This window comes from Nyctibius grandis, chromosome 6 (assembly GCF_013368605.1).
Source record: "Nyctibius grandis isolate bNycGra1 chromosome 6, bNycGra1.pri, whole genome shotgun sequence".
NCBI lineage: Eukaryota > Metazoa > Chordata > Aves > Nyctibiiformes > Nyctibiidae > Nyctibius > Nyctibius grandis.
In genome coordinates, this window is record NC_090663.1 from 72,179,724 (window position 1) to 72,206,210 (window position 26,487).

Below are 26,487 nucleotides of genomic sequence, written 5' to 3' on the forward strand. Positions count from 1 at the left end.
CGCGTGCGCGGTGGCGTGGCGGGAGCGGGCCCGGCAGCTCCCTCAGGCGGGGGCGCCCCGGGCGGGCCCTCGCGGAGGTGGCGGCCCCTGCCCACCCTTTGCCCGCGCTGAGGGGACCCGCGTGGCGCCGGCTCTGCTGCCGCTTCGCCCCCTCACCCGCTGCAGCGGCACCGAGGATCAGGTGGGGACGCTGCTCGTACCGACCCGGAGGGCTGAGGGGAGGAGGAGGGGGGAGCGTAGCTCGTAGCCGCCCCGCCTCAGACGGGGACCGAGCGGGGGGGTGGCGGCTTCTCCCGCGTCTCGCCTGCAGGTGTCACGGCAGTCGCAGGAGCTGTGGCTGCGCCCGGGCAGCAGCTCCCCTGGCTCATCTTGGACGCGCCCACCGGCTCGGGGTAGGGGGCTGAGGGCTGCCTCACCGGTACCTCCCCCGGGTTCCTCCCTCTGAGCGCGGTGGGTGTTTGCATTGACCCCCCCGCCTCAGCCGGGAGAGGGGAGCGTGAGCTGGTGGGTGAGCACAGCCGGTGTGTTTCGTGAGTAGGCGTTGCGGATTTATTTCTGCTATTAGTGTTTTGTAGGCCTGGGGGACACAGCATAATACAGTGTTGTAAAGCTAATTAATTATCCTTAAAATCGTAATTAAAAGTCCTACAAAGAAGTCGTGGGGGGAGGGCTACCAAGGAGGCCTGAGTGAAAGCAGCTGGATTTGTCAAACTGGCTTTCACCCTCTGGTTACTGTGTTTTTAAAAGGCTGCTCTCGCTTAATGTAAGCACTTGTAAAGAAGTGCTTGCATCCTTTAAAGAGCAGCTTATATCCTTACTAGGTAACTTCGGAAGTCTGGGCTTGTACAAAAATACATTTTTTTATAAGTGTTTTTGTTTAGATTGATTAGGGATACATGTATAAAAAATGCTAATATTCTCTTGTGCAGTTGCTCTAATTAGCTCATTTTTAGTGAAATATATTTAATGTTTGTGACAATGGAAGACAAGTAAATTTTGCTAATAGGCTTAAAGCAGTATACTGAAGGAAGAGTAAAAATAATAGGTGTTTAAAATTGCATTGTGAGAATAATCTGAGGGATCAAATGTACAGGTGAGCTAGTTGTTGAATTAGGTTGCTACTGAACACTTCCTATCATTACTAAATATTAACTAAACATTAGTAATTTGAGTGTTCAATGTTACTGTTTAATGTTCCATCTGAATAAAAAACAGGAAACATAGTAAGAGACTAGTTTCTGGATATATCTTGAGATCTTTAAAGGCCTTAAAACCAGCAAGGGTCCATCCAAAGAAAATGAGAGCAAGGAGAAGAACTTGTGAGGTAAAATGAGTATTGCAAGTATGAAAGTCAGGGGATCTAAGGTATGAAATCCCTTTCTGTTAGGAAGAACAGGAAAAACAGTCTTATAAATCATGGATGTTGCAAAAATGATGGAGTAGTCAGTACAGCCTTTGTTCAGTTTTACTGGAAAAGTTGTAGTTGGATACTTGCTAAAACTGAATAAAAAGATATGATGGGAATGCAATCAGAATAATAATTTTTTTAAAAAACAAAGCAAAGCTAGCTGAGCTTTGATCTCCTGAAAGATTCTGAGGAGATGGTTTGGGAGGAGAATTTGTCAGTAAGCAGAAGACAATTAAAAACAATGTGCAAACAGGAACTGGACTGGTTTGGTTTGTTAAGAACAGTCTGGATCAAACTTTTTTTTTACAGTAGCCAATGCAGTTAGTGAGGAAGGAATCTAAGTGGTTTGTCTTGAGTTTTACAGGGTTTCTGCCATTGTCTGGGTTGACGTTAAAAACAAGCTACTGAAATGTGGTCTAAAAATAAATTTTGTGAAATCTTGTACAGCTGGTTGAAAAATTGCTTTTGAAGCTGACTTGTAAATAATTTACTTTTAAGCAGGGTTGTCACGAAGTATCCTCCTGGGGAGTTCTGTTTTGAATGTATTTTCATTGTTTTCTGTAATGGTGAACACAAAATAGATATGTTGCTAAGTTGGAAGGATTGGAAGTGCTGTACAGCTCAGGGTCAGAATTCAAAATGATTTTGAAAAGATGGATAGCAGGTTGGAAATCAGTGTAATTAAGCCCAGTTAACAGGAACTGAGGGAGGAAGAGAACAGCAGGAGGGAAAATCAAAGGCATAGTTAGTGGAAAGGGTATTACTGAACAGCAAACAGCATCTCAAAAAAGCATTTGAGCACTGTAGTGTGTAGTAAATGAAATATTAATCAATAATATGATGACCTTTCAACTAGACAAATATTACTATGGCATGTTAACAGGTGTGGTTAAGTATAAAGATGAGGAAAGCGATTGCTCTGTTGAATAAGGGCCTTAGCTAAAATGGTATGGCTACTTTTTTTAACTGTAGCACATAGATCTCTAGACTGTGCAAGAACATTAGATTTATAAAACTTGATTTGTAAGGGAAACTTGGAAGGTGTAGACACACTAGAAAAGAAGAAACTAAGAGCAAATTTGATGGGTGCCCTGCCCTCACATCTATAAAAAGGTTGCTACATAAAGGCTAGTGATTAACTAGTCTTCAAGTTCTCTGTAGAGCAAGAGAAGAAATCGTGCTTGTTTTTAGAAGGTAAAATGCTTGGGTTGGCTGTTAAAGCAAAACATTTGGCTTTTAGGTTGATGAAACACTGAAGCTGGCTGTCCACAAAGAGTGTGAAATCTCTTTTGTTGGAGAAGTAAATGGCTGGACAGGCATCTGTTGAGGACAGTGTGGTCTCTCAAAGGTCCTTACAGGTGTGTGTTTTAACAGCTCTGTGTGTACTAACATGGTGGCATTAGAAATTTTAATTGGAGAAGACTGCTTTGGAATCAGCAAAAGTTTCCTTGAGCCTGGATTTTTATGGAGCTTCAGTAGGAAAGGACCATCATGTTTCCTTCCCTATCTCCTCTTCAGTCTGTTGCAAAAGAATATGTGTGTGCTCAGTGAAGGGTTTGCACCTTTTAAAAGTGTCTTCCACTGGTATACTGAGAATGACCTGTCTGTTTTGACTGTGGAAGGCAGACTGTTGAACCATTTAAAGCCCTTTCACTCTGTTTATAAACTGTATGTTTGTTAAAACATCTTTAATGGCTGCTACTTCACAGGGATGCTCTCTGGAAAAGAGCAAACTTCTCTAAGGAAGATGCTGAGGGATAAAGAGTTCAAAGGGGGGCAGGGAAAAAGCTTAGTTACCTTGTCCTGATCAAAGGATGTGTGTACCATATAGGGGAAAGTGGCAAAATGAAGGTGTGACATTGATCATGTCATTAAGACATTAATGTATTAATGTTGTTCATAAGGAAACAGCAGCCTATTAAAGATCTTTTGGAATAACTGAATTGGAAAATTGGAGATGTTTCCAGCCAATGCTTCTATAGGCGCAGTGTGTCTTTCCATTTCTCAGCAAGTCAAGGAGAAGGGCTTCTAGGCAGATTACTTATTTTTTTTCGGGCTGTGTAAAAACAAGAAAAAACAATTCTCATTCCATTATCTTCTTGGGCTAAGAAAATGTCATGGGTTTTTTGTTTGGTTGTTTTTTTTTTTAAATTTTATTTTATTTGATGACTTAAATTATTTAGTTAAGTATTTGTGTCTTGTCGAAAATGAGGTACTTGCACTTCTGCTAGTAAAATGTCCAAAAGTGTTACTTGAGTGAGCTGGCCTGTTGCTGTATTATTTTTCCTTAGTACTTCTATCAGCTTTCTGCATTTAAATTTCTTAGAGTATTGGGAAGCTTCAGCAAAGCTATCCGGAATGTATTGTTACTAAGCTGGTTAAACAGAAGTTCTGCCATGAAAAACTGACTTGATAAGTTCAACTTATTAGTTCAAACATTAAAGATTTTCAGTCTTTCACATCACTAATGCACAATTTGTGGCTGACTTATTTGCCAGCAGTGGTTTGGAGTTGAAATCTGGATCTTGACTAGCTTTGCCTGTTAGATAGGAGGAAACAAGCTCAGTTTAAGACAGTAGGAAACTTGGCTGGTGTTACTTGCTGTATATTTCAGACCCCCCAAAACGTATGCCTCAAACTTGTGAACCAGTGCAATACAAATCTTGGCAGTGTTAAGTTATTTAGAACTTCCTTGTGTGTGCTGAAGCTTACAAGAAATCTCAATGTCTTAAGGGATTCTCTGTACTTTAAAATTCTAGTATTTTTTCTAAAAAGCACGTGTAATCAACTTTCTGAGATAACCTGAGTGTACAATGTAATTTGTGATTTTCCTTATTTTGGTGGGTTTTGATGGGAAGCTTGCATATTCCTTATGTCTTAGGGTTGGGTTTGTCATTAATCTGACAACAGCTATTTCTAGGAATGAAGATGTGACTATCAGATTTTGAGTTTTTCAGTAATTTTCTCTTGAAGTCAGAATAATAAAGGAGCGTGAAGACTTGCTGGTGATGATGTTCAAGAAATGTTTTGTATCAAATGAATAATTTAGCTTTACTTTGTGAAGTTGAATTTTCTGTTTATACTTTTAGCGGTGGGAAGAACAGCATTATTGGTTTCTATATAAGCCTGGGAATTAAACTGAATGTAACTCACCCTCTTTTAGTTGGTCATTTAGTTATGTGACAATGATGCCACATAAGTAACAAAATAGCGCAGAGCTTGGCCTAGTAGGTGACTTGAGCTTTAAAATTCATGAGTCCAGGAAAATAGTCTCCCCCAATGCTTAATAAACATAGTTTGAATTTTGGTGTAGGATGAGAGTTGGACTAGATGATTTTTGAAGGTCCCTTCCACCAATCCAAACCATTCTGTGAAAAATGTGTGGTTTTCAGGTAGCTGTGAACTAAGTGTTTTGTATTTTCCAAGACTGTTTTAAGTTCTTAGAAGATTAGAATACTTGTGACATTGTGCTTTATTGAAGTTACTATCAATAAATTTAAAGTTGTACTAAGTAGCAACTGGACTAAATTTATTTTCTATTCTAGCCTATAATCTGTTCTACAGATACACAGGTTTTTGGTGTAGCCAATTCAATAGAGAACAGCTATGTTTTAAAGACCCTATTGTAAACACCTGATAAAAGTTTTAAAACAGATAATGCAATATTTAAATACAGTGACTTGGGAAGATTTCTGTGCTCATGTCTTGTTATAGGAATGGCTAAATGGATTTGCCTGTTTCATTTTTTTTTGGTAGCTTGACTTTTTTTGAACAAAACTTCTCTGCAGCCAAGGACTTTAAAACATCTTGTTGCATGAGGGTTTTTTTGGTTGGATGGTATTAGGATTAGGTGTATCTGTGAATTATATGAATATGTATGTGATATCTGTAGGATTAGCTGTGTAGTGTTCAACCCATTCTCCTGAGAGGACGGTATTTGAGCAAGGCTGGCTGTGGCCTTTTGTGACACTTGCTATTGTCAGTACTTAGATTTTACTACACATGTAATTATTTCTTCAGATTTTTTATGGTAGTCAGGACCACAGTCTTGTATATGAGAAAGTAGCAAAAAATCCTGGAAGTCAGTCTCAAGTTTGTGTCTGCAAAATGAGGAGGAAAAAAAAAAAAAAATCAGCCAAGGGCCAGTAGCAACTGTTTGCCAACAGCAGTGTACATTGCAGAATTCAGCTTTCCTGTGCCCGACAAAGAGTTTTTAGCTGCAGAGTTATTCTTAGGTAGAAGATCTTTTCTGCCTTATATCACTTCTGTAGTGGGTAAGGTCTGGATGCTGTGGATACCAGCTAGTTCAGTACCTCATTTGCTATCTAGGTGAGGTCCTGAATTTTCTGAGATTAGCAGAGCGTAATATGTCATGCGTGTAAGCAAAGGATTAGAAGTCAGCTCAAATTCCCTGACCCCTGAGTGCTTTATGTTTAATTTTAAGCTTTAATGTGGTTCCTTGCGTGGAACTTATGCTGCTTTGGAACCCTTTTTTTTTTCTTTGGAAAAAAGTTTTATGCTACTTTCTAGGAAGTAGTGAGGTGCTCTATACCATATGAAACCCAACATGATTATGTTGTATATATGGCAGTAGTCTAGGTGTTTGACTTTGTTTAGCCCACAGTAACTAAACAAAACAGTTTCCCGCTCACCCAATGTCTCTTCCCCAATCGAGGAAGGAAATTGGGAAAAGGAGGGAGGCTGGTGGGTTAAAATTGAACAGATTTAATAAAATCAAGAAACCAATAACCAATATGTTAATGATATAGAATACATCTGTGGGCCAGCCTGGGTCAGCTGCCTTGGCTTTCACTGCTAATGGCCTGATCACCATACCATGGCTAGCCACAAACTGAAACAAAAATCTAACAGAAACTTGATTCTACAAGTTTTATCCCATGAAACCAGGACAGTGTTGAGACTGAATGGGATTTCTTGAGCAGTGAAAGTCACACGTTAATGATTAAAGATGAAGTTGTGAAGTTAAGGAAATGGACCATGATAAATGTGGTGATAACCAAACCCTACCACATTGAAGACTTTATGATTGTTTAAATTTGCATTTCCTATTTTTAAGGAGAAGTATCTTCAGGAAGACAGGCTTGCTCTAGCTTCTGAATAGGTTTCTGAACTTGTAGATTAAGAAAACTCTTTAAGTGTATGTGGGGGGAAAATGAAGTTGTATTGTGAGCCTTTAAATCAACAGGGTCTGTTTTAATTTCTTAAAAACAAACAAAACCATGAAAAAACAAATCCTGAAACCCTGACTAACTCTGTATATGTGAATTAGAATGATACAAGTAAAATTATGTCTTATGAATGTTCCAAGTGTGTATTGAATTTTTAAGGACATAAAAAACTTACATGTATGTGGAACCTCTTCTTTGAAGATATAATTTATTTTTTATTTTATGTATATAATTTTATTATATATAAATAAAAGGTTCTACAGACACGCAAAAATGTATACATATACATATACGTGTATTTGTATAAACCATGTATTCTGTGGACTGTAAGTGTGAGGCCAAAGAATTAAAGTGTGTATGTGAACAAATACAACCCTTTAATTTTCCCATCAAGCTAAAAATGTATCAACTAACTAACTCGCTTGTTTTCTTTTACTAGAAATGACTACCCCGAACAAGACACCACCTGGTGCTGATCCAAAGCAGTTAGAGAGGACTGGTACTGTTAGAGAAATAGGCTCACAAGCAGTTTGGTCACTTTCATCCTGTAAGCCAGGTAAAATCACAACAAATGATGTAAAAAGCTGAATGTACCTTTTTCTTCTTAGAATATATAGTGGTTTATGTTTTGATAAGAAGATGTACATACAGAGTGTAGCAGTAAAACTGCTGTAGTGTAAGCTCTATGGGCAGCCACTACAAATAATTTTGGTCTAGTCTATATTTGATGCAATATGAAAGTTATAACTATATCAGAAATCCCACAGTGAAGAAATCTCATAGTAACAAAACAGATCTTTTACCTGTTTTACACTAAATTGGTTTTTTTTTTGCTTGCACAGTGAACAAACTAAACGGTGTGAGCAGAAACATACCCAGCACTGTGTAATTGTTTCTATGCTTTGGCATTTTGCCTGGATATCTTCGATTTTTAACTTAAAAAAACAATGCCACTGGGCGATCTAAATGTTCTGTCCAAACTTTGTGTGGACTCTGCCATTATAGTGTAGCTCCCTAAAATCCTGCAAATAAAACGAAACTATCATAAATGGCCATGAGATGCAGTTCATGATAGCTTATACCTGCTCAAAATATCTGAAAATCTGTATTCTTTTTATTTGAGGTGGTTGAGTTGCTATTTCAGAAATATCTGTTGGGAATTGATCCGGTATCTTGCTGCAGCCTGGAGTCAATGATCCTTCTGTGTCATAATATTCTTTTCAGGCTGAATGTCTTTGGTCTGATATCCTGGTACCTTATGGGGAGGAAAATATCATCTGGTTTAGTCACTTCAAACAGTGAAGATAATTTTTTTATTGCAGGTTAAACTTCAACTTCTGAATTAAAACTGCAGCTAGTGTGGGCAGTCAATAAAAGGATGTGATTAGTAAAAGGACAGATAATGAGGGAATGGAAAAATAAAGATTTGGAGTTGTTTCTTTAAATGTGACAGCGTTAACTTTCAGGAATACTGGTTTTGGCATCTATTGTTTGTTTTAGCTACTAACTTGAAAAAGTAAAAATACTTCAGGAGATTACTTGGAAAGAAAATGTTAGATTTGGCTAAAATTTTATAATAAACGAATGGTCTCTGCTAATGATTTTCCTTTAGTTTGCCAGTTAGATTATAGAATAGGTGGAAAAGCCTAACCATTAAGTATTGTTCTTGCAACTAATGTGAATTACTACTTAACCGTTTGGAATGCCAGGACATGTTGAATGGTTTCAAACCCCACAGACTTCAGTAGGAGATAAGGATGTAAAGACACTTGACTACTGAGCTTTGATTGACAGGTTTCCCCGTTTCAGTTTTGTGTCACAAAAGCATAGGCACAACTTGGATATCTAGAAATATTTCCTTATGTTATAACTTAGGTTACATACTTTAGATTGTAACAGCTGTAGAAAATTTGTCTGTGATGTTTATATCATGGAAATGGGATATTATATATAACTATCACTTTTTCTTTTTCTTAGGATTTGGAGTGGATCAGTTACGAGATGATAATCTAGAAACTTACTGGCAGTCAGATGGATCACAGCCCCATTTGGTGAACATCCAATTTAGGTATTAAAAATTACTCTATATGGGTTAGGGTGTTTTGTGTAACTTTGTATTGATTACTGTTTGCCAAGATAGGAATTTTGGAAGTGCAAGGACTCCTGGGATGATCCTGTTACCCAACTGGTAAGAAGCCAGTTAGAGAGCATTTATAAAAATGAGATTTTCAAACGTTATGGTTACTAAATCCCTGAATAAGCAACGAAAAGGAATGTTTAATAGTATGTAATTTGTAACAGTTTCACATTTACCTACCTAAGGTGACATTTTTTGTCCTGATTTTCTGTCTTTGAGTATAATTTGAGGGGTAAATGACTCTTTTAAAGTAGTCCTGTGTGACTTAACTGATTGAGAAACCTTTTCCTATTCTGTTCTGTGTAGGATGCTTTCAGTCCTTTTTCTTTAACTAGACTCTTAAGATCAGGTTAGATGTTTGTCACCTTTTTTTAATTTGCTTTCTGGAGAAGTCTTTGGTATAATAATAGAGCCCATATTTGATAAGCTAAACATATGCTTCATCACATAATGAGTGCTTATTTGGTATCTTGGCCTTTTGTTGTGTTTCTTGATATACTGATGCTTCTGAAGGCAGACAAAGGAGAACAGTGAAAAGCAGTTCTGTGTGCATAACTCAATGTGGAAAAACACCTAGCCGCTTTAACAGCGGGGATCTTACAAATTAGTAGACACACTTATATTAAGTTTTAGAACACTTGAATACTTAGTTATTACAAACTAGCAACAAACTCATCCTGAATATTTTTCTTTATGATGCTTACATAGCTTTTGTTGCTTATTGCAGAAGAAAAACAACAGTGAAGACATTATGTATTTATGCAGACTACAAATCTGATGAAAGTTACACTCCGAGCAAAATTTCTGTCAGAGTAGGAAATAATTTTCATAATCTCCAGGAAATCCGGGTAGGTCAATGATGCTTTGCTTTCTGTCTTAAAATAGTCCTCTTCCATTAGGACATCTGATGTAGTAAAATTCTTTTTGGAGGTAAAATATGACATTGTGCTTGGAGGGCGGGAAAATGGCTGGGTTTATTTTGATGTTTGCTTTTAGTTTTTTATCTCGTGAATTTACTAGGCTGGTTTCTGTTTTTTATCAGGCTGCATTACCAACAGGGTTATAACAGACTTGATATATAGATCCTGTAATGGAATAAAGAGTGGGGTTTTCCAGAACAGGACTGTTTAGAACTGGTTAAACTTTGATCTCACATAAAATATCTGCAAACCTTATGCATTGCATACATCAAAAGGGAGACTTAGCTTTTAAATACTTGCATTTTTAGACTTAACTTGAATTCATGCCTTTTTTTTTTTTTCTCATGAATGGGTTGCCTAGCTATTGAGTGTCACTAGGAATCAGCATTTAAAACTACAGGTTTTAGTTATGGCTGTCTGTGGTGCATAAATATCTTTGGAGTCTGGATTTCATTTTTGGGAGGCTGCATGTGTTCTTATTAACTAGTAGCATCTGACTGAAAGCTCGCTTTGAGACCCTGGCAAAAAGAAATTGGGACACAAGGCCTGATCGTCAGTTAGGCAAAGGTTTCTTTGTATTCTACTGGTTAGAGAATCTTCATATAAGTGAGAATTTGTTACGTAGTTGCTAATAGCTGACTCTAGCCACTACTGATGGTGAGAGCTAGGGGAATTGCAACACTAAGTTTTCCAAGATCCTATATAAAGCAAGCAAGATACCAGCTTAAATTGGAAGTCTAATGTAAATTGCAATCAAATGTGTTCATAAATGTTTTACTTTTGAGTATAGTTTCTAACCTTTTGCAATGTTGTTTTTTATATTGGGCAGTCACTGAGATGTAAAAATTTTGGAAGGGATGCAGTATTTTTGTTTTTAATGATATGATGCAAAATCCACTTTCCATTTCTGTAGATATACAATTTGATGCTTAAGACTTCAAATGGGACATACATTTGTAGTGTTTTGTTAATGTGTTTATTTACAAAAGTGTAGTAGTCAAAATGAGTATTTTTTCATGGTGGCACTTCTAGCCAGAAAAAGTTTCTTTGATGGAACAACTGAGATCAGATTTGAGTTGCTTTAACTGCTTAGTTTTGCTAGCCTTTTGGTAAATAGTAAAAGCAGATTAAAAATAGTCCATGATCTTTGTAGAAGTCCACCTTGTAAACTGATCAGGTTACTCGTGAGCAGGTATTTCTGCTAATTTTGAGTTACGGTAGCCTCATGTTTCAGATGGCTCTTCTCTGGAGCTCAGCAGCTACTGGCTGATGTATTGGGAAGGTTTAACTTGCCTCCCTTATATGGCAGGTGTTACAATAACGGAAGGATCAGAATGATGAGAAAAGGGAGGTGCTAAATAGTGGTTTGAATTTTTACTTTTGGGATTTTTATTGTTTTCACTTTGTTTTTCAGTGTTTGAAGTCCTAACAAGAGCAACTGAAAGTAGAAAGTTGTAGATGCAGTGGGAATAGAAAGTGTAGTAAACACATATGCCTCTCGTGTTGGCACTATGTATCTATCTATATCCTTTTAATGACTTGTGATGATCTCAAGCTTTGACCTATACTTTTATCCTAAATCTTGTGTCTTGACTAAATGGAAGGGTCTTGACTTTTTTTTTAATGTTCTCTTGAAAGAAATGAATCATCATGTTACATTTACTTTCATCAGCTGCAAATTCTGTCTTTTAATCTCCTTAATTGTATCGTAGCAATTTGGGAGTTGCACATTGTATAACAGTAATAGCAGCAGAATCTTTGCCTTGTATTAGGTTATGGGTCTGTTTTCCAGGTGTCCACTAGATGTCATCGTTGTCCTTAATTAGCACTTTGATTTTGTGCTTGTCTACTCTTCCAACAACTAAATGATTATCCTTTTGTAATAATGCTTAGTATAGCATTATACATATAACTGCAATAGCTTAAGTTTCTTATACAGTGGTAAACTTCTACTTTTGAGGGTATATTTGTTATTAAAAATCTATAGAAACAATAAAATGTATAATAAGCATATTAGTGTTCTGCAGTTTCTCAGGCAATATTTCTTTAGTTTTTTTCTTGCTAAACACAGGGTTCTATATATAATATATTTAGTTAAAAAAGGCACTTCTAAATAAAACAAGTTACTAGTATCCTTTATAGTATATTAATATGACTAATATGTTACATGAGAGCAGTAATTCGTATGCATACCACATGCACATATGCTTTTTTACTTCAAAACTGAGATGACAATATGGTCAAGCTGCTTACTAATGAAATACGATATTTTGATGCTGTAAAATACTAGTTACTAACTTTGCCACTGTAATGTTAAATGCTGCTATCAATTTTCATATTTCCTAAACTGCTTGATACTTGGAATGTGTTTCTTAAATTTTCTTTCAGTCCTGAAACTTTCTCTTTTCTTCAGGTTCGCTGACACATAGGCAGGTTATTAAAGCAGTGTGAACTGTTATGAGCTCTTTAGAGAAATCTGCTTAATTATACAATGATTCCATTGGCTTCAGGACTGATTAACTGGATGGAAAATCCAGCTAAATAATTTTATATTTTTCCATGGATGCTTGCCCAGCTCATAGTGTCTAATGAAAGTCCTATGATGCCTCCGTGTGTTTTCTTCCTAATGGTCTAATTTTCAAAACAATGCAATGTGCTGTTAGGCTAGGTTTTATCACTAGTAGAAGATTAGGTTTAGTTCGTGGTCTAGTATGTAGGCATGTCTTTTTTGGACCCTAAGATGAAATTATTTTCTGAATAAAAGGTTTTGTTTTTTTTTCCCCTCTGAGAAACAAGTCACTTGTACCTCATCGTATGGGTCAGCACAGTCATCGTAATCTGGCAGTATTATTCCCTTGCTCAGCTGGAGGAACTACAGTTAAGATGTGTGCAGTAAGCCTTCTCCTCTGATTTAAGTGCCTTTTTATCATAGCTGTCAAGCTTGGAGAGCAAGTATTTTCTCATTTCCAGTCTCAGAGTTCTCCCACATAATGGTGCAAAAGGTCTGGATGGACAAGATAGTCCATAGAGGCATTTTTGGAACAGCATCCAGACTCTTCAATATGTGATTTAAGTTATTACACTTTCTCATGGTATGAAAATAACCTGCTGCAAAGGATGTGAGTGAAGTGTTGGCTGTAAGAGGCCTCTGGTCTCTTCAAATAATGCTCACCTGCTTGTTGCCTTTGCACTTCTCAAAGACATTTAGGTCATAAGTAGTTCATTTTGCCGTAAAAAGATCAAGTGTTATGATGCTAACTGCAGGTAGGATATATAACTGAGGTTATATTCACCTAGTAGTTTCAGTGGCTTCTGCTGTTGGCCTATAACATACGGGCTTTACACACCTGTAAACTCTTGTGTTAGCCAGTTCTATGTCTTTGGATACAAAAGACACTCTGGGAAGGTGTGGATCAGGCTTTCTGAAAATACTCGTTGCATTAGTTCACATCTGAGAAGCCGCTGGTGTTTAATCCAAAATTAAAGTTGCTTTAAGAGGCAGAACCCCTCCTGAAAGAGACAAAGTCTTCCCTTCTGCTGTGTGATGTAGAGCATTCAACAATGGAATGCGGTGTTATGTCTTGTTTGTAACTGGATAAGATGCAACTAGACAGGTATAATTTTCTTCCTATTCCAGTAGAAGTCAGTTCTTCCAGCACAGTTTTTGGACTTTCCCATGATGTTTGATTTGGAGTAGGATGTGTTTTTCATGTGGTTGGTTGTGTAGTTCAGAGAAACTGGCATGCTTTGTGATAGGACCAAACCATTGCTAGAGCATAGCATTGCTAAGTGTACTTTGCTTTTCAAATTGCTTAAGGGTAGTAATAATCCACGTGGCAGATAAGACATATCAATGTTCAGGCCTAAAGGAAATGATCAGAAATACTCCATTGAAGTGGGGGGGGGGACAGGAAGACTCTGGCTGTGAGTGTGCTTGCTTTATGTAGTAGAGCAAATTTGTAAGCAGATAGCATCCTGGCTTTGTGTGACCTAGGTGAGCAAGGTGTCTACTCTTTGCTTCCTTCAGAAGCCATTCAGTCTGAAGCAATGCTGCTGGAACAGGGTAACTCCCCTGGTTAACAACCTTTATAGGTATGCCATGCTCTATCACTGGGCAGCGATGGATAGCCCTCACGTAGGAAAAAGGCATTTTGTCGCTGGAGGTCCTATGTAGCAGAGTTTGCATCAAAGAACAATGCTAAGTATTAAACATTGCTTTGGAAGAGGCCTGCTTTAACTCAGTTGCTGTACGCTTTCCTCCTGGGACAAAAGCCTACTTAACCTTTTCAACAAGACTCAGTTCTGAAGATGACTTTGAAGGCTGAGGTGAAGGCCCTGTTATCTTAATACATCTTTGCTGGCAACAGTGTGAGTCCTTTGTTTCATCTTTTTTGTTGTCTTTTGTTGAATTGCTGTCTATTTTGTTTTCAGTTAGTTTTCTAGCCCTTTTGGTCTTGCTTGGTGTTTGGTAACCAGGTGCTCCTGAGCTGTTGCAAGCACAGCAGTTTCCCTGGTGTTGTGACCAAGCACCACGGACAGGGCCACTTCTTCACTGTTTTAAGAGATTCTGTACTAGAGCAGAAAATTATCAACCAGAGGAATGACCAAAGTGGGGAGCTTTTCCGGGTGGTAGTTAAGGAAGTATGGCCCTATTGTAATCTCTTTACTCTTACAGTGTTCAGTGATTGTAGTGAAGAGGCTGGACTTTTCTAGACATTTTCTGAAATTCAACAGATAGCAGTCTCAACCTGTTTTCTGTATGTGGAGTAAACTTAGATACTGAGGAACAAGGAGATGCTAACTTGTCATAGGACTGTTGCAAGCTAATGAATCAAGAAAATGTACTGCTGCTGCATCTCTGATCAGACACCTCTAACGTGCATTTTAAACTGCTTCCCTCTGAAGATGGAGTACTGAGTTGTTTATGGCTTATGTGGATTCCTGACTAGGCTTCAAGTACTTTGGTTAGAAACCATTCCTCTGTGTTCTTTCTTCCATGTTAGAAAAGATGCATTTCTGACCCCTAATTATTCCTTGAGTTCAGAATGTCAATTAAAAATATTCAGTCTGTTTTCTGTAAACTACAGTTGATGCTAAGAAAAGACTGAGTAAGCTTTAGGTTTACAGAATTTCAAACTGTAGTCTTTCTTGTCTGTCTCTAGGATGCTCTGCAGCTCAGGTCATCACGTCAGCTTGTTCATTTTGATTGTTGCCTTGCTGTTATGCTAGTTGGGTGTGGATTTAGTTCATCAGGATGCAGACAGTACCTGTTCCTTACATCTAAAACTTACCAGTACTTGAAATCTGCGAAGCAGGGGAGTAGAATGATCCACTGGTATTGGTTAGTTATTAAGCCTTGTGATTGATGTCAAGGGTAGGAGTCAAGTTTAGGAAGCAGGGTTATTTCCATTTGATGCAGTTGGTAGTCCAGATTTCCACCTTCCAGCAGAGAGGGTGTTTTGTGAGTCACCAGCTAGGATGTTCACATGAACCCCTCTTTAGAAAAGAAAGGCTAATTTAATGACATAACATCACTGTTTCCTGCCAATGTCATCATCACTATAGATTATATGACCTGCTCATCATTCTTATGCTTATGATAATCAACTAATATATGCTTCAAACTGTGGAAATTATGAACAGGATTGCAGTTTTCCTGCTTTTTATGCCCTGAAATGGTAGTACATTGGAATGGAGCTTACTATGCAATCATGAGAAATGCAGTTCTTGAAATAGCCTTTTGTGCATATGCGGTATGTGTGTACAAATAGCGACATCCACATTAGATCTAGAAGAATTCTGAAGAATGAAAGATTATTTTGGTCCACACATAATAAAATTGTTAAGCGTTTTATCTTACCTTGCTCTGAAATGGTATTTTAATGAAAATAAACATCCCTTCTGTTGTATCTTAGAGAGGAAAACAGAAAAGAGGAAAACTAAACATTGTTTTTATGCTATGGCATGTGTCGTGTGTAGAAAGATATTTTTTCTTGTTTTGTATCACAGCATTCAAAAACAAATCTATGAAGGAACCTTTTCTTGCCACAGAGGGACTCAATTAGGCAAGGGTACATTGAAGAGGCCCTGTATTTTTAATACTGTCAGTCTGATTTTACCTTCTGAAGCAGAGGAAAAGCCATGTGAAAAAAAGTGGCAACAGCTCCATGGAAGGCAGAAACTTGATGAAGTACAGAGCTTTCCTCAAGGGAACTCAAGTATATAGAGGGTAGGAACTGATTGAAGCACAAAATTTTACATATATGTGAAAGCCTTGCCTGGAATTATAACCTTTTCCATGATTATTCCATTTAAGTTCCACCATGGAAAAGGAATTAGAAAATGTATATGATTTTTCATGTAAAAGTGAAAAAGCTGCTCTCTCCACTGACAATGGGAAAAGGCAAGATAACTTACTAATCATTTATGCTATGCTGTGTAATACCTGTTTTGTAGTGAGTGTTCAGTTACGTGGTTTCATCTTTTTTTCTGTGCATGAAGTTCTAGTAGGAGGGTTTGAAGAGATTTCTTAAAAAGCTCGTTCGTTATATATTTTATTTCTGTAAAAATCTGCCTGGTGTGGATGCCTTAAAACTTCAGATAAAAAAAAAAAAGGATGTTATCAATGCAGGGAAACCTCCAATATGATGGGGGAATTTTTCATAGGCTTTAGTGCAAGCCTCTGCTAGTGTATTCTAATTACAATACTATAAACAAATTCCAGTCCTTTCTCTGCTGGACAGGAGCAGGCTGCAGATAGTGCTCTGTGTGTGAGAGGGAGAACGCCAAATACTTGAACTTTTTATATTAGTATTTTTTAAAAAAGTAGGGATATAATTGTGGCCTTATAGCAAGTATAGAATAGTATAGGAAACCAACTGCAAGTTTAGATGAGCATATTCTCCAACACTCTTTTGAAGTATGTAGGATGATAATACTGTTGTAGAATGGTAATAGTATTAGTCATCTTGTAGTAAGGCTAAGTTATTTTTTGTAGTCTATGCAGACTATCTATGCTATTGAACCATTATCCCAAGTCAAAGTCTACATCGGGTTGTGTCCAGTTTATAGCTGACCAATTGAAAAGTGTAGTTGAGACGTTCATTGGTACCAGATTGTGCATGCTTGACATTTTTATTCAAATGCATTAGTTCTGTCTAGAATTGCCTGGTTTGCACTGGTATAATTTACATCTGCCTAAAAAAACCCCACAAAACCAAGGTAAAGCACCATACATGCTTATGTATAAAGTATCTTCTTAAGAAGCCAAAATAAAGCACTGCCCCTTCCAATCCTTAAAACCTGTTGTTCCCATTTGTTCATCACTTTGTTATACTGACTCAGCTTTTCTTGGTAACATTTTTCAGAAAGCTATTTGTTTTCAGTGGTGCTTTAATATTGATTAAATAGCTATTAGAGATTGAATGTACTGTATATACTCCTGTGTTGTTCACCAAGTTTATTGCTTTATGGAATTCATATTTCCCTATTTATTATCTCTGTGATTGCCTCCTATACTATACACTTCCCAGGTGGTTTCAGTAGGCTTTTCAATTTTTGTAGTATCTGTATAATTCCCAAAGTCGTAGAATACAGCCATGAAAGATAGCTGGTTTTCCATGATTGTTTCTTACCTTCTTTATATCCCTGAAGGATTTGTTCAGGGAAAACTTGAATAGTGAAGAGCAGTATACTAATAGACTAGCCCCTTTACCATTCCTAATAAGTAAAAATGAAGAATCTTTTCTTTGCAAGAAGATTTTATATGATGGGAGTAAATTTATGTGTTAATAAATTAAGTTCTGTGAGACTCTAGGGGCTGTCATTTTTCCTCTTTGCACATTTTGTCAGTGGCATGGCCATGCTGCTGACCTATAAAAATTCTAGCTAGAGCTGTCGAATAGTCCTTTTTTTTTTTTAATTCTACCAACTTCTGCAGCTGATTTTCACCCCCCCCCCCCCCCCGCTCCCCTCCATGCTTCTGGCTTTTGTGAAAGCATTTTATGTCGCCTTTAACCCTTAGTGCTACATATAGCATCTCTTTGTTTCTTTTAAACCATGGCTTTTCTCTTTTTAATGCCTGGATAGAGCAGAGATGCTGATCTGTCTCTCTTTGATAGCATTACCAAATTTTTGGAGCTCCTAGGGAGATCAATCAAATGTCTGTGTTCTTTAGCTCATAGGAATTGGTCCAAATATGTATATTTAGGTACAATAGATCACATATATTTAAAACAGTAGCCCCCCCGCCCTTAGCTCCCTGAAATTCAAGTTGTAATCAAACTTATGTGCTATCAGGCTGAGGGAAGAAAAGCATGTTTTTCTTTTACATGCCCAAAATGTAGTGAAAATCCCGGTGGACAGTCGTGTTTACAAGGGTAACTGGCTGAATTCAATTGTGGGTTATAAAAATGCTTGCTTGAATAAATACACTGAGCTATCAGACAGAACAACCAATAGTTCGTTGGACTAATTGACCTTGTCAGTAGAATAGAAACACTTGCAAATAAAATTTCCATTGCCAGCAAAGTTGCAACTGAAAACCCCTGAAGAAACTGTGTATATCCTCTAACTATCTTGGAATGCAATGATTCAAGCAGCAGACATGTGCGGTGGGGGGGTAGGAGGGAGGAATCGTTAACTAAGGAAGTTTTATATACCAGCATTTTTCAGTGATCTCTTTTCATGGTATGAGGTTATATGCGTTCCTAAAATCATTAAGTAGTTCACTTTCCCTATTCAGAGTTATGTTTTTGAACAATTGTCATTACTTTTACCATATCTCAGGTCCCCTTGTATTATTTGTTTTGCTGGGCTGCTTTTATTATAATGTACCCTTTTCAAAAAAGGCAAAGATGTTTGGCTAGTAACCACAGCATGTTGTAATGAGGGTGGAGTATGTTTGTCATTCTACAGCAACGGTTGACTTACATGAATGCCAGTGCCTATAACCACATATACTGTGGCAGTTTATCTCTTTGAATTTGTTCAAATTGTGTAACAATGGAAAAGAATCACAGTAAATAACAGAATATCTGGTCTTCCAATCAAAAGCATGATGGAACCATTTTTTACTCTACCAGTGATGAGTCATGTATCTTATTAAAAAAAAAAAAGGAAAATATTTCACTCCAGAAATAAGTCTTCACAAATGAATTAGTCATATATCAGACATTTCCTTTTAAAAATTTGGATAATGTCACACAGGTGGAAGTAGTATTTAAAAAAAAGCAACAGTGGAAGACATAACAGGCTTCAATGTGTACTATAAAAACATGGTTTTATTTTGGTTAGAAAACAAAACAGGAAAAATGGCATTTGGAGAAAAAAGTCTGAAAAACAGTCTAGTTAGCTCCTAAATAAACTTCAGAGATGGAGATTTAAAAAAAGCACCAAGATTTGCAAAAGGGGGGGGATAGTGTATTTCACCTTAAGTAAGGGACAATGTGTAATAAGGGATTTTGTGGTTTTACAGCTCGGTGCATGTGTTTGAAAGCTGTTCTCTCAGCAACGTGGGTGGCAGGTTATGCTACCATATAATGTATTGTAGTTGGCTCTCCACACTTGTCAGGGTTAGCGTTCAACCATTCGGAAAATTTTCCCATTGTTCTATCATGTGAACCGAGGCTAGTGTTGAATTCCCAATAACCTTCTGCAGGAAAAAGAGGTTTAATTAGAAAGTTTGAGATTTGATTACTTCTGTTATTGTCTTAATGCACTTCTCTCTAATTTGGGTGCTTATCTGCAAATGCAATCAATTTTTGCTCAGAAAGGTGCAAAACAAACTTAACACTGTATTGCAGTTGCTTCAATGCTTTTAAAAGAAAACTTGTATACTCAATTCTGTCTTTCTTCAGCATTAACACTCTATTTCCATCTTAAACATGTTTGCTTTAGATGGATCATAGCTTTTGGCAGCTACTGCATTTTTAGCAAATAATACTGTTTCTAGTAAGAGTCGCAAAAAAAAAACTTTGTGTGAGGTCCTTGTAAACTGAACCTTGGGAACGTTATGTTATTTCTGTATTTTCCCTTCTTTTGTGCTTCTTCTCTACTTGTGTCATGGTTATAAATTATATCGTTTGAACTAGAGAATTAAAAACATTTTATTTTGTGATTCCTGTAATTTAAAAAAGAGAATGTTTGTTTTTATGTGTGTGTGTTTTTTCTTTTTACCTGTTACTTCAGAGGCTGGCACACAGAGAAATAAGCAATTATGGTATTGAAATTCCATTGTGCCAGCACCTCCAGGGCATAATCCAAAAAAAACAGAAAAATCGCCTGCTGGGTTGTATGCAGTATGCTTGTGTGAACATCAGTGTCTGCTGTTCGCACATCATTTTTTACTGAAAGTTCCTGTTGGAATAAAGGTTCTGTGTTTGGAGAGTGCACCAGGATATTTGTTGGTCAATGTTTTTTCAAAATTTGTAGGGATTTCTAATTAAGTTTACCAATGTAAGCTCACTAGATACTACTTGCAGATAATCATTAATGCCTCATAGGTAAGAGAAGCAAGCGGAGATTTGGTTTTGGCAACATAAAAACCATACCAAGAAAGAGCTCGATTCTCCTCCCTTCGTTTAAACATTCTGGTTGAAGACTGAACATGGGAGTGAGGAATAAGGTGGGTGGGTGGAGGGGAAGATGATAGCATGACAGCAGACTCAAATACTTAGTTTCGCTACTTCAATATTTTAACCTCTTCCCTTCCTTCCCCTTCCCCCTGCACTCCTCCCTTTTTAATGCAAATGGGTTGTCTAGTTGACATTTTAAAACAGTGTAAGTGCGTCCAGTATTACAGCTTATACTGGATTTCAGTGTACAGGCTCATCTAGAACGTCTTCGTGGTGCTCGATCAGATCACCCCCCTCAGTTGATCAGAATTCATTTTAACTGTAGTTTACAAAACACATGTAATGCTATTGCAAACTTGTAATACACTTGCAAACTGTAGTGTGTAGCCACATCGATTTTCTCATTTGTTTTTAATCTCTCTTCACTTGGGTATATTCTTGGAGACCCTGGTAGGCAGACTGTTTAATGCAGGGACAGGTGATTACAGTTTCTAGTCTTTTGCTAGATTCATAAAAGTTAAGAGAAAAGGAAATGGCTAAACCAGATTATAAGGTTCAAACTAGGTAAAGTGTGATAGTTTACCTTGAGTATCAAGACATTTATTTATCTGACTGAATAAACGCTGCTGAAGTCCTTCTACTAGTATAATTGCCACTAGCAAATGAAGTCAGTGTATGCTTGCCAGTATAGAAATTATGCTTTTGGTTATCTCTCTAGAAAATATTACAGACTGACTTCACTTGTGGGTTTTTTTTTTTTGTTCCTGCCTGCCTCAGCTGTGGTTAAGATCATGTCATATGACCACAGAACTATATACATGTGTCTTTTTTGCTTAGTGAAGTAATTGCAAAAGTGTATGTCTTTCCTTTTTATGCTATCAATATGGTAATGGACTAGTTCTTAGGTATAGGTTATCTTAATTTCTTTTTCAGAATAAAGCATAATGCTTTTCCACCCAGGTGTGGTCTTCTATATTAAACAGCAAATTACTTACAAGTTTATATTCCTGTTTTTATAACTTCTTGTGAACAAATGTGCTACAATCCATTGCGGAAATTAGGTCAACAGGCTGTTTGGGCACAGAATTAGATTTATTTTATTTTTTTTTTATCATTGGCAAGGAGAATGCCCACACTCTGAATTTCCATACACCACGCATCTCTCTTAATTTTCCTTGCTTGTAAAGATTTGAAGGGAAGCTTCTGGTAACAATTTTAATTGTGTGTGTCCTCAAGGGGAAATTGCTGTGTCGATTGTCAGGTTTTTTTCTTAGATGTTTGAAGAGGCTTCTGGTCACATAAGGCTTCAAGGTTTGGGCTAAGGAAAGCTGAAAATCTTTGCTTTCTTTGTTTGCTTGCTGTATCATTGATTGGCTTTTGGGGAAGTGTGGGGGGGAATGATGAGTATTCTAGAAAGAATCCAGACACTTGACTTTACCAGTTATGTAGCAGAGCAAAAAGGTAGGTACCGGTGAAGAAACTGTCTGGAACAAGGGACTCTTCTTTAGTCTCTAGGGAGCAGGCCGCTAGGGAGGAGGTCTTGGAGGAGTGCTTTCTGATATCAGCAGACCTGTATTTGAAAGAGGAATGATGTTTTTCTGTAGTAAAGGGCCCTGCATACTGCATGAAAATTGTTAAATAGGGGGCTGTTTACCTATCTCCTCTTCTTTTTCTTCCCCCCTACCACATTCTACAACCATGTTCTTTCACCTCCTTGAAATTCCCCAGACCAGAAAAATGCAAAGTTACCTGCTCTGTTTTTGGATCCCATATGTAAAAGAACATCATGGGAGTCCAATACTGAACGCCAGCATCTTCCTTGAAAAATTTAAAACCTAGTTGTTTTGTGTCAAAGATGATAGTGAGACATTGCTCACTCACTCCTGCTCTTCTGTTTCTGGAGAGGTTGCTAGCCAGTTGGAAATATCTTGCAGTGGCATTTGAGCTATTTTTTTCTACAAACTGTGGATCAGAATTGGGATGATAAAGTCAGTGAATTATAAATAATCAGCTTTGATTTACCTAATTGTCTTCACAGACTTAATTGTGGAAAGTAATCCTTAGGGAGAGTACTAGATAATTTCAGACAGTGAGAAGTGCTAAATATGTGCAGAAAGGTCAAATCAAAGATTGATTCTGATCCCTCTGGGTGCTACTACTAACACAGTATTAAAATCCTTCAGAGAGGAAAGCCAGCAGTTGACATTTAATTTGGGTTAAGCAGAAGAAAAGAAGATATAGAAGGAATGGGAACTTTCTAGGATACCTAAGAACTAAGGAAGTCTTGTGCCATCATCTCAGCTAGAGCTGGTCAGCTGGCACACCACACCTTATTTTCTGTTTCACTTAAACAACTCGTAGGTAACAGCAGTTAGGAACATCCTGTGACTATCTTAACCACTCTTCTTCAACAGTTTAGCAGTGGGGTGGGGGAAGGAAGTGGCCCCAGGGTAGAAGAAATTAGGAGCCAATTGGACCACCACTTATTTTCTGGCCTATGTGTGGCTTCCATGTTGTAAGTGTCTTTATTTGCATCAGTACAATTTCTAATTGTATAGAACTACTATTTGTAGTAGGTATTGCCCTGTGGCAAAGTTATCAGGTGCTGCTACTAAGTAAGATTTCCAAAAAAACCCAAAACAAAATCCCCAAACAAATCCATAAAATGCACTGGATGTGCCATGCTTTATGTCAGGCCAGCACCAAAACAAACAACGGAAAACTTCCATAAATTCACAAGTAGTGTTAGCATGTGTAAACAGGAGTAAGAATATATTATTCTGTATCTCTAAAAATGAAAACACATTTTTTCTTCAGGTAAAAGTAGATGAAGAAATGTATTTCATGTAGGTATATGGGGGAGTTGTCATTGCAACCATCCTTTTTTTTATTCTTGAAGCTTAACATTTTAGTGGAAAACTGAGGTTATTCAGTGTCATTAAGAGGGTAGTTATGGAAAGGAATGTTGTTCACATGGTAAGTTAAAGCAATCCTTGACATTTAGAAGAAAATTCTACCTGGCAAGTAATAGATATCTAGAATAAATACAGAGTTCATGAGCAAGAAATTCAGTTGCTTCAGAACCATCATCATGGTAGTCCTTTCTAGAGTTAGGTCTTGCTCCCTTGATTGCTGAAATGTTATTTTGGTCAGGGATCACGTGTCTGCTTGAAGCTTTGATGAGAACATTGCTAGACAGTGTCTGCATCATATCCTTTGCTAAGTTTTCTGGTGGGGCAGGGAGGGGAAATCAAATGTGGTTTTATCCTATTCCTTATCTCAAGTAGTGCATGGAAACGTTTCTATAGATCTGAAGTATAATTTATTTCTTTCTGAGGACGGTTCTCTGTCTTACTCTGTCATGAGGTAACAGAGATAATGCATCTGAATTGGAAAAACCTTTCCCAGGATTTTCCTGTTTTCTGCAGGAATATGAAAGAGAGGGTGCAATGAGAGTAATAATGTAGTGTATGTGTCTGGCTTGATGGCCTGTACTCTACAGCCTTCTTCATCCAATTCCTAAACTAGGTTTATCTCACACTCCTGTTTTATTTCAGAATGAATTCTGGAGTGTTTTATGTCTCATGTTAAAGGAATGTTAACAAATACAGTTTTTATTGAGGCTCTTTATGAACGCTGTTCTCAGTCACAGTCTTCGAGTGAACCATGAGAGTCTAGTCCCTAATACTTATTATGCTCCTTTTCTTTATTTTTTTTCCCACCCTCTGTATCTGTCAGAGGTCAAATTCAACTGTATGTGTAAAGGATTTCTTGGATAATTTCTACTAGCAAATGCAGAAAATCCTAATTTGTTTCTCTTATGCTGAGATTAATATGTTACTATTTAGCAAGATGATGTTACTGAGGATAATTAGTAAGGTTAAATCAAATCATACTTTATTTTTTCGTTGTTGTGAAAAGAGTTGTAGTTCTATATCGGGAGAAATGATTCAGTAAAATTTTCAGGTAGTCTTCCCTCTGAACAGGTCTCTTGTGATTATGACGGTCACCATGTTTAATGGAGAGGTTTTCATAAATCGACTTTGGGTAAATCCAGCACTGCTGGGATAAGAACTTCTGTTGTGGAATTATTATACTTTCTTTTTATTTATACTGTCAATCATGAGGAGGTAAAGATTTACTTGCATAGCAGAATTAAATTAAGCAGAGAAGCATATGTACCCATAGAACTTTAAGATATACAGTAAGTCACATACATTTGTAATCCAATTCCATCAGCTTGTTACTGACTTCACACTCTAAGTTGTAAGATGATATCCAACAGTAGCTCTAGATTTAGGACTTAGAAGGCCTATTGGTAAGCAAGTTTTCAGTTATGTCATTCTTGTGTGTTTTTTCCACTGCCGCCTCATTCTTCAGGAGCATACATGATGTAATTTTATTTTGATTCTCATACAGTTTCTGCGGAAGAGCTGATATTCTTACTTCTGTTGAATGTAGCATTAAGACTACTCCAGACTGCTGTTTATAGTAGACGTGCTGTTGCAGTAAGGTAGTCATTAACCCAACACTGCGTAGCTCCATCTGAATATCTTTTTGAACTGTATATTCTTTGAGTGAATGATGACTTGAGGAATCTTTGACTCTGAGAAAGAAGTCAAAAAATAGAATTCATCTAGACTGAGAGAAGCAGAGTCTAGAGTCTGACTTCCACATTAAACAATGAAACATAGTCTTGCATTTTTCTGGACACACTTACATATGGATATATAAGAAAGCACAAGCAAAAGGTAAAAACTCTACTGCATTTGTTCCAGTACATTAAAGAAAAAGAGATTGTGTGTAGATGTAAAATTAAATGCTTCCATTGGGCAACAGTCCTGATTCCAACTTTGCAAATTTATGAAAGTGTATTCTGGCTCATATAAAACTACCCAGCTGAACCTCTGACAGATATACTCCTATTTCTTCTCTTTTAAAGTTCATTTGTACGAAAATATATCTCCAGTGAGACATGTTTATGAATTTGGGATCTTTCTCAGATGAGACATTGCATTGCATTTTAAATTTACACAAATAGTTTTCACAACAGTCTCTTGCAGTTATTTCCAATGAGTAAATATTCCTTGAGTTGAGCATTACATCTGCTCTGGATCCTGTGAAATGTTACTCTGCTTTTGCTTGTTGAAATCTGGCATGCTATAATGAACTTGAGTAATGTTACAGTTTATGAGGTTTTGCCCCACTCGCCCTTACTGAGTATCCACATCCACACAGTCCTTATCCAGATGCAAAAATGTTTTACTTGTTTGTATACTATACTTCTGTAGGATTTGGGGATTATTTACATAGGTTTAGGGTCTTTAAATTCCTTGATTTTAGGAGAGGCAACTCTCTTTCATTTTGTACTTCCTCAGAAACAGGTCATGCCTGTGGAACTAGGAGAAATGCTTTCACTTAACCTCAGTGGTTTTTGTGTCTTACAAAGCAACAACTTGTCCTCTTGCTGGTAAAGAATAAATAGCATTTTTTAACTTGGGGTAGCACTCAGGTATAATTTATTGCAGTCATCTTCTAACAATTTAAGTCGCTCAGGAACTACGTTTTTGTGTAACAGATAAAATTTTAGAGCTATGCAGCTTTGTGGGCCTGTCTTCTGGTAGAAGATCAGAAATCTAGTTCTCTTCAGTCTGTAATAAGAGCCCTTTACAGCAAGAGGAATGTTTTTCTTTTGTTTTAGATGTACTTTCTTCCCCTCACCTGTAAAGGGTGATTGAGAGCTAGCAGCTCTATACTACTACTACTACTGACTTTTAAAAATCTTATGATATTCCCATTTTTCTTATATTTATTCATTTCCCATATTAATTTTCTGAAGCATTCCAGCATTCTCTGGGATGCAAAGTGCAAGGTGTGAAGTGTAATCACTAGGCTATCTCTGCTAAGTTATTCAGAATGATTTGATGTAGTATTAACTCAGTGTGGCTAGTTTTCAGACACTTAAATCTTTAATATTCATTGCATAATCTGATTTTTTTCAAATACTTTCTTTGTATAATATAACTGTAGCTATGTCTAGACTTATTTCCTGGATATGGCTAAACTATTTTGAAGGTAAATTATGAGCTGATTTTTTTTTTGCACTTTCACACAAACATAATATCATTCCATTATATATGTTAGAACAAATGGGAACTGCAGAAATCGGAAGTACAGTTTTCATCCCTTTTGCAAACCTCTGCACCTTTGTAAGATTAGTTATTTCCCAGTAGTGTTTTCAGTCATTTAACTTCCATTT

The 26,487-nt window shown here is 37.2% G+C and overlaps 1 protein-coding gene across 5 annotated transcripts in view; it reads left to right on the forward strand.

Annotated features, from left to right (window-relative positions):
* Positions 1–10: 10 nt before the first annotated feature.
* Positions 11–26,487, forward strand: part of ANAPC10 (anaphase promoting complex subunit 10) — a 38,800-nt gene continuing 12,323 nt past the window's right edge. For all 5 annotated transcript variants that reach the window (XR_011048401.1, XR_011048402.1, XM_068403465.1 and 2 more), the window contains exons 1-4: positions 11–181; positions 7,037–7,153; positions 8,575–8,665; positions 9,462–9,582. Coding sequence is in view for 3 of the 5 variants with exons in the window: in XM_068403465.1 (XP_068259566.1) it covers positions 7,039–7,153; positions 8,575–8,665; positions 9,462–9,582 (327 nt within the window). In the remaining 2 variants the exon portion in view is untranslated. The remainder of the gene's footprint in view (positions 182–7,036; positions 7,154–8,574; positions 8,666–9,461; positions 9,583–26,487) is intronic.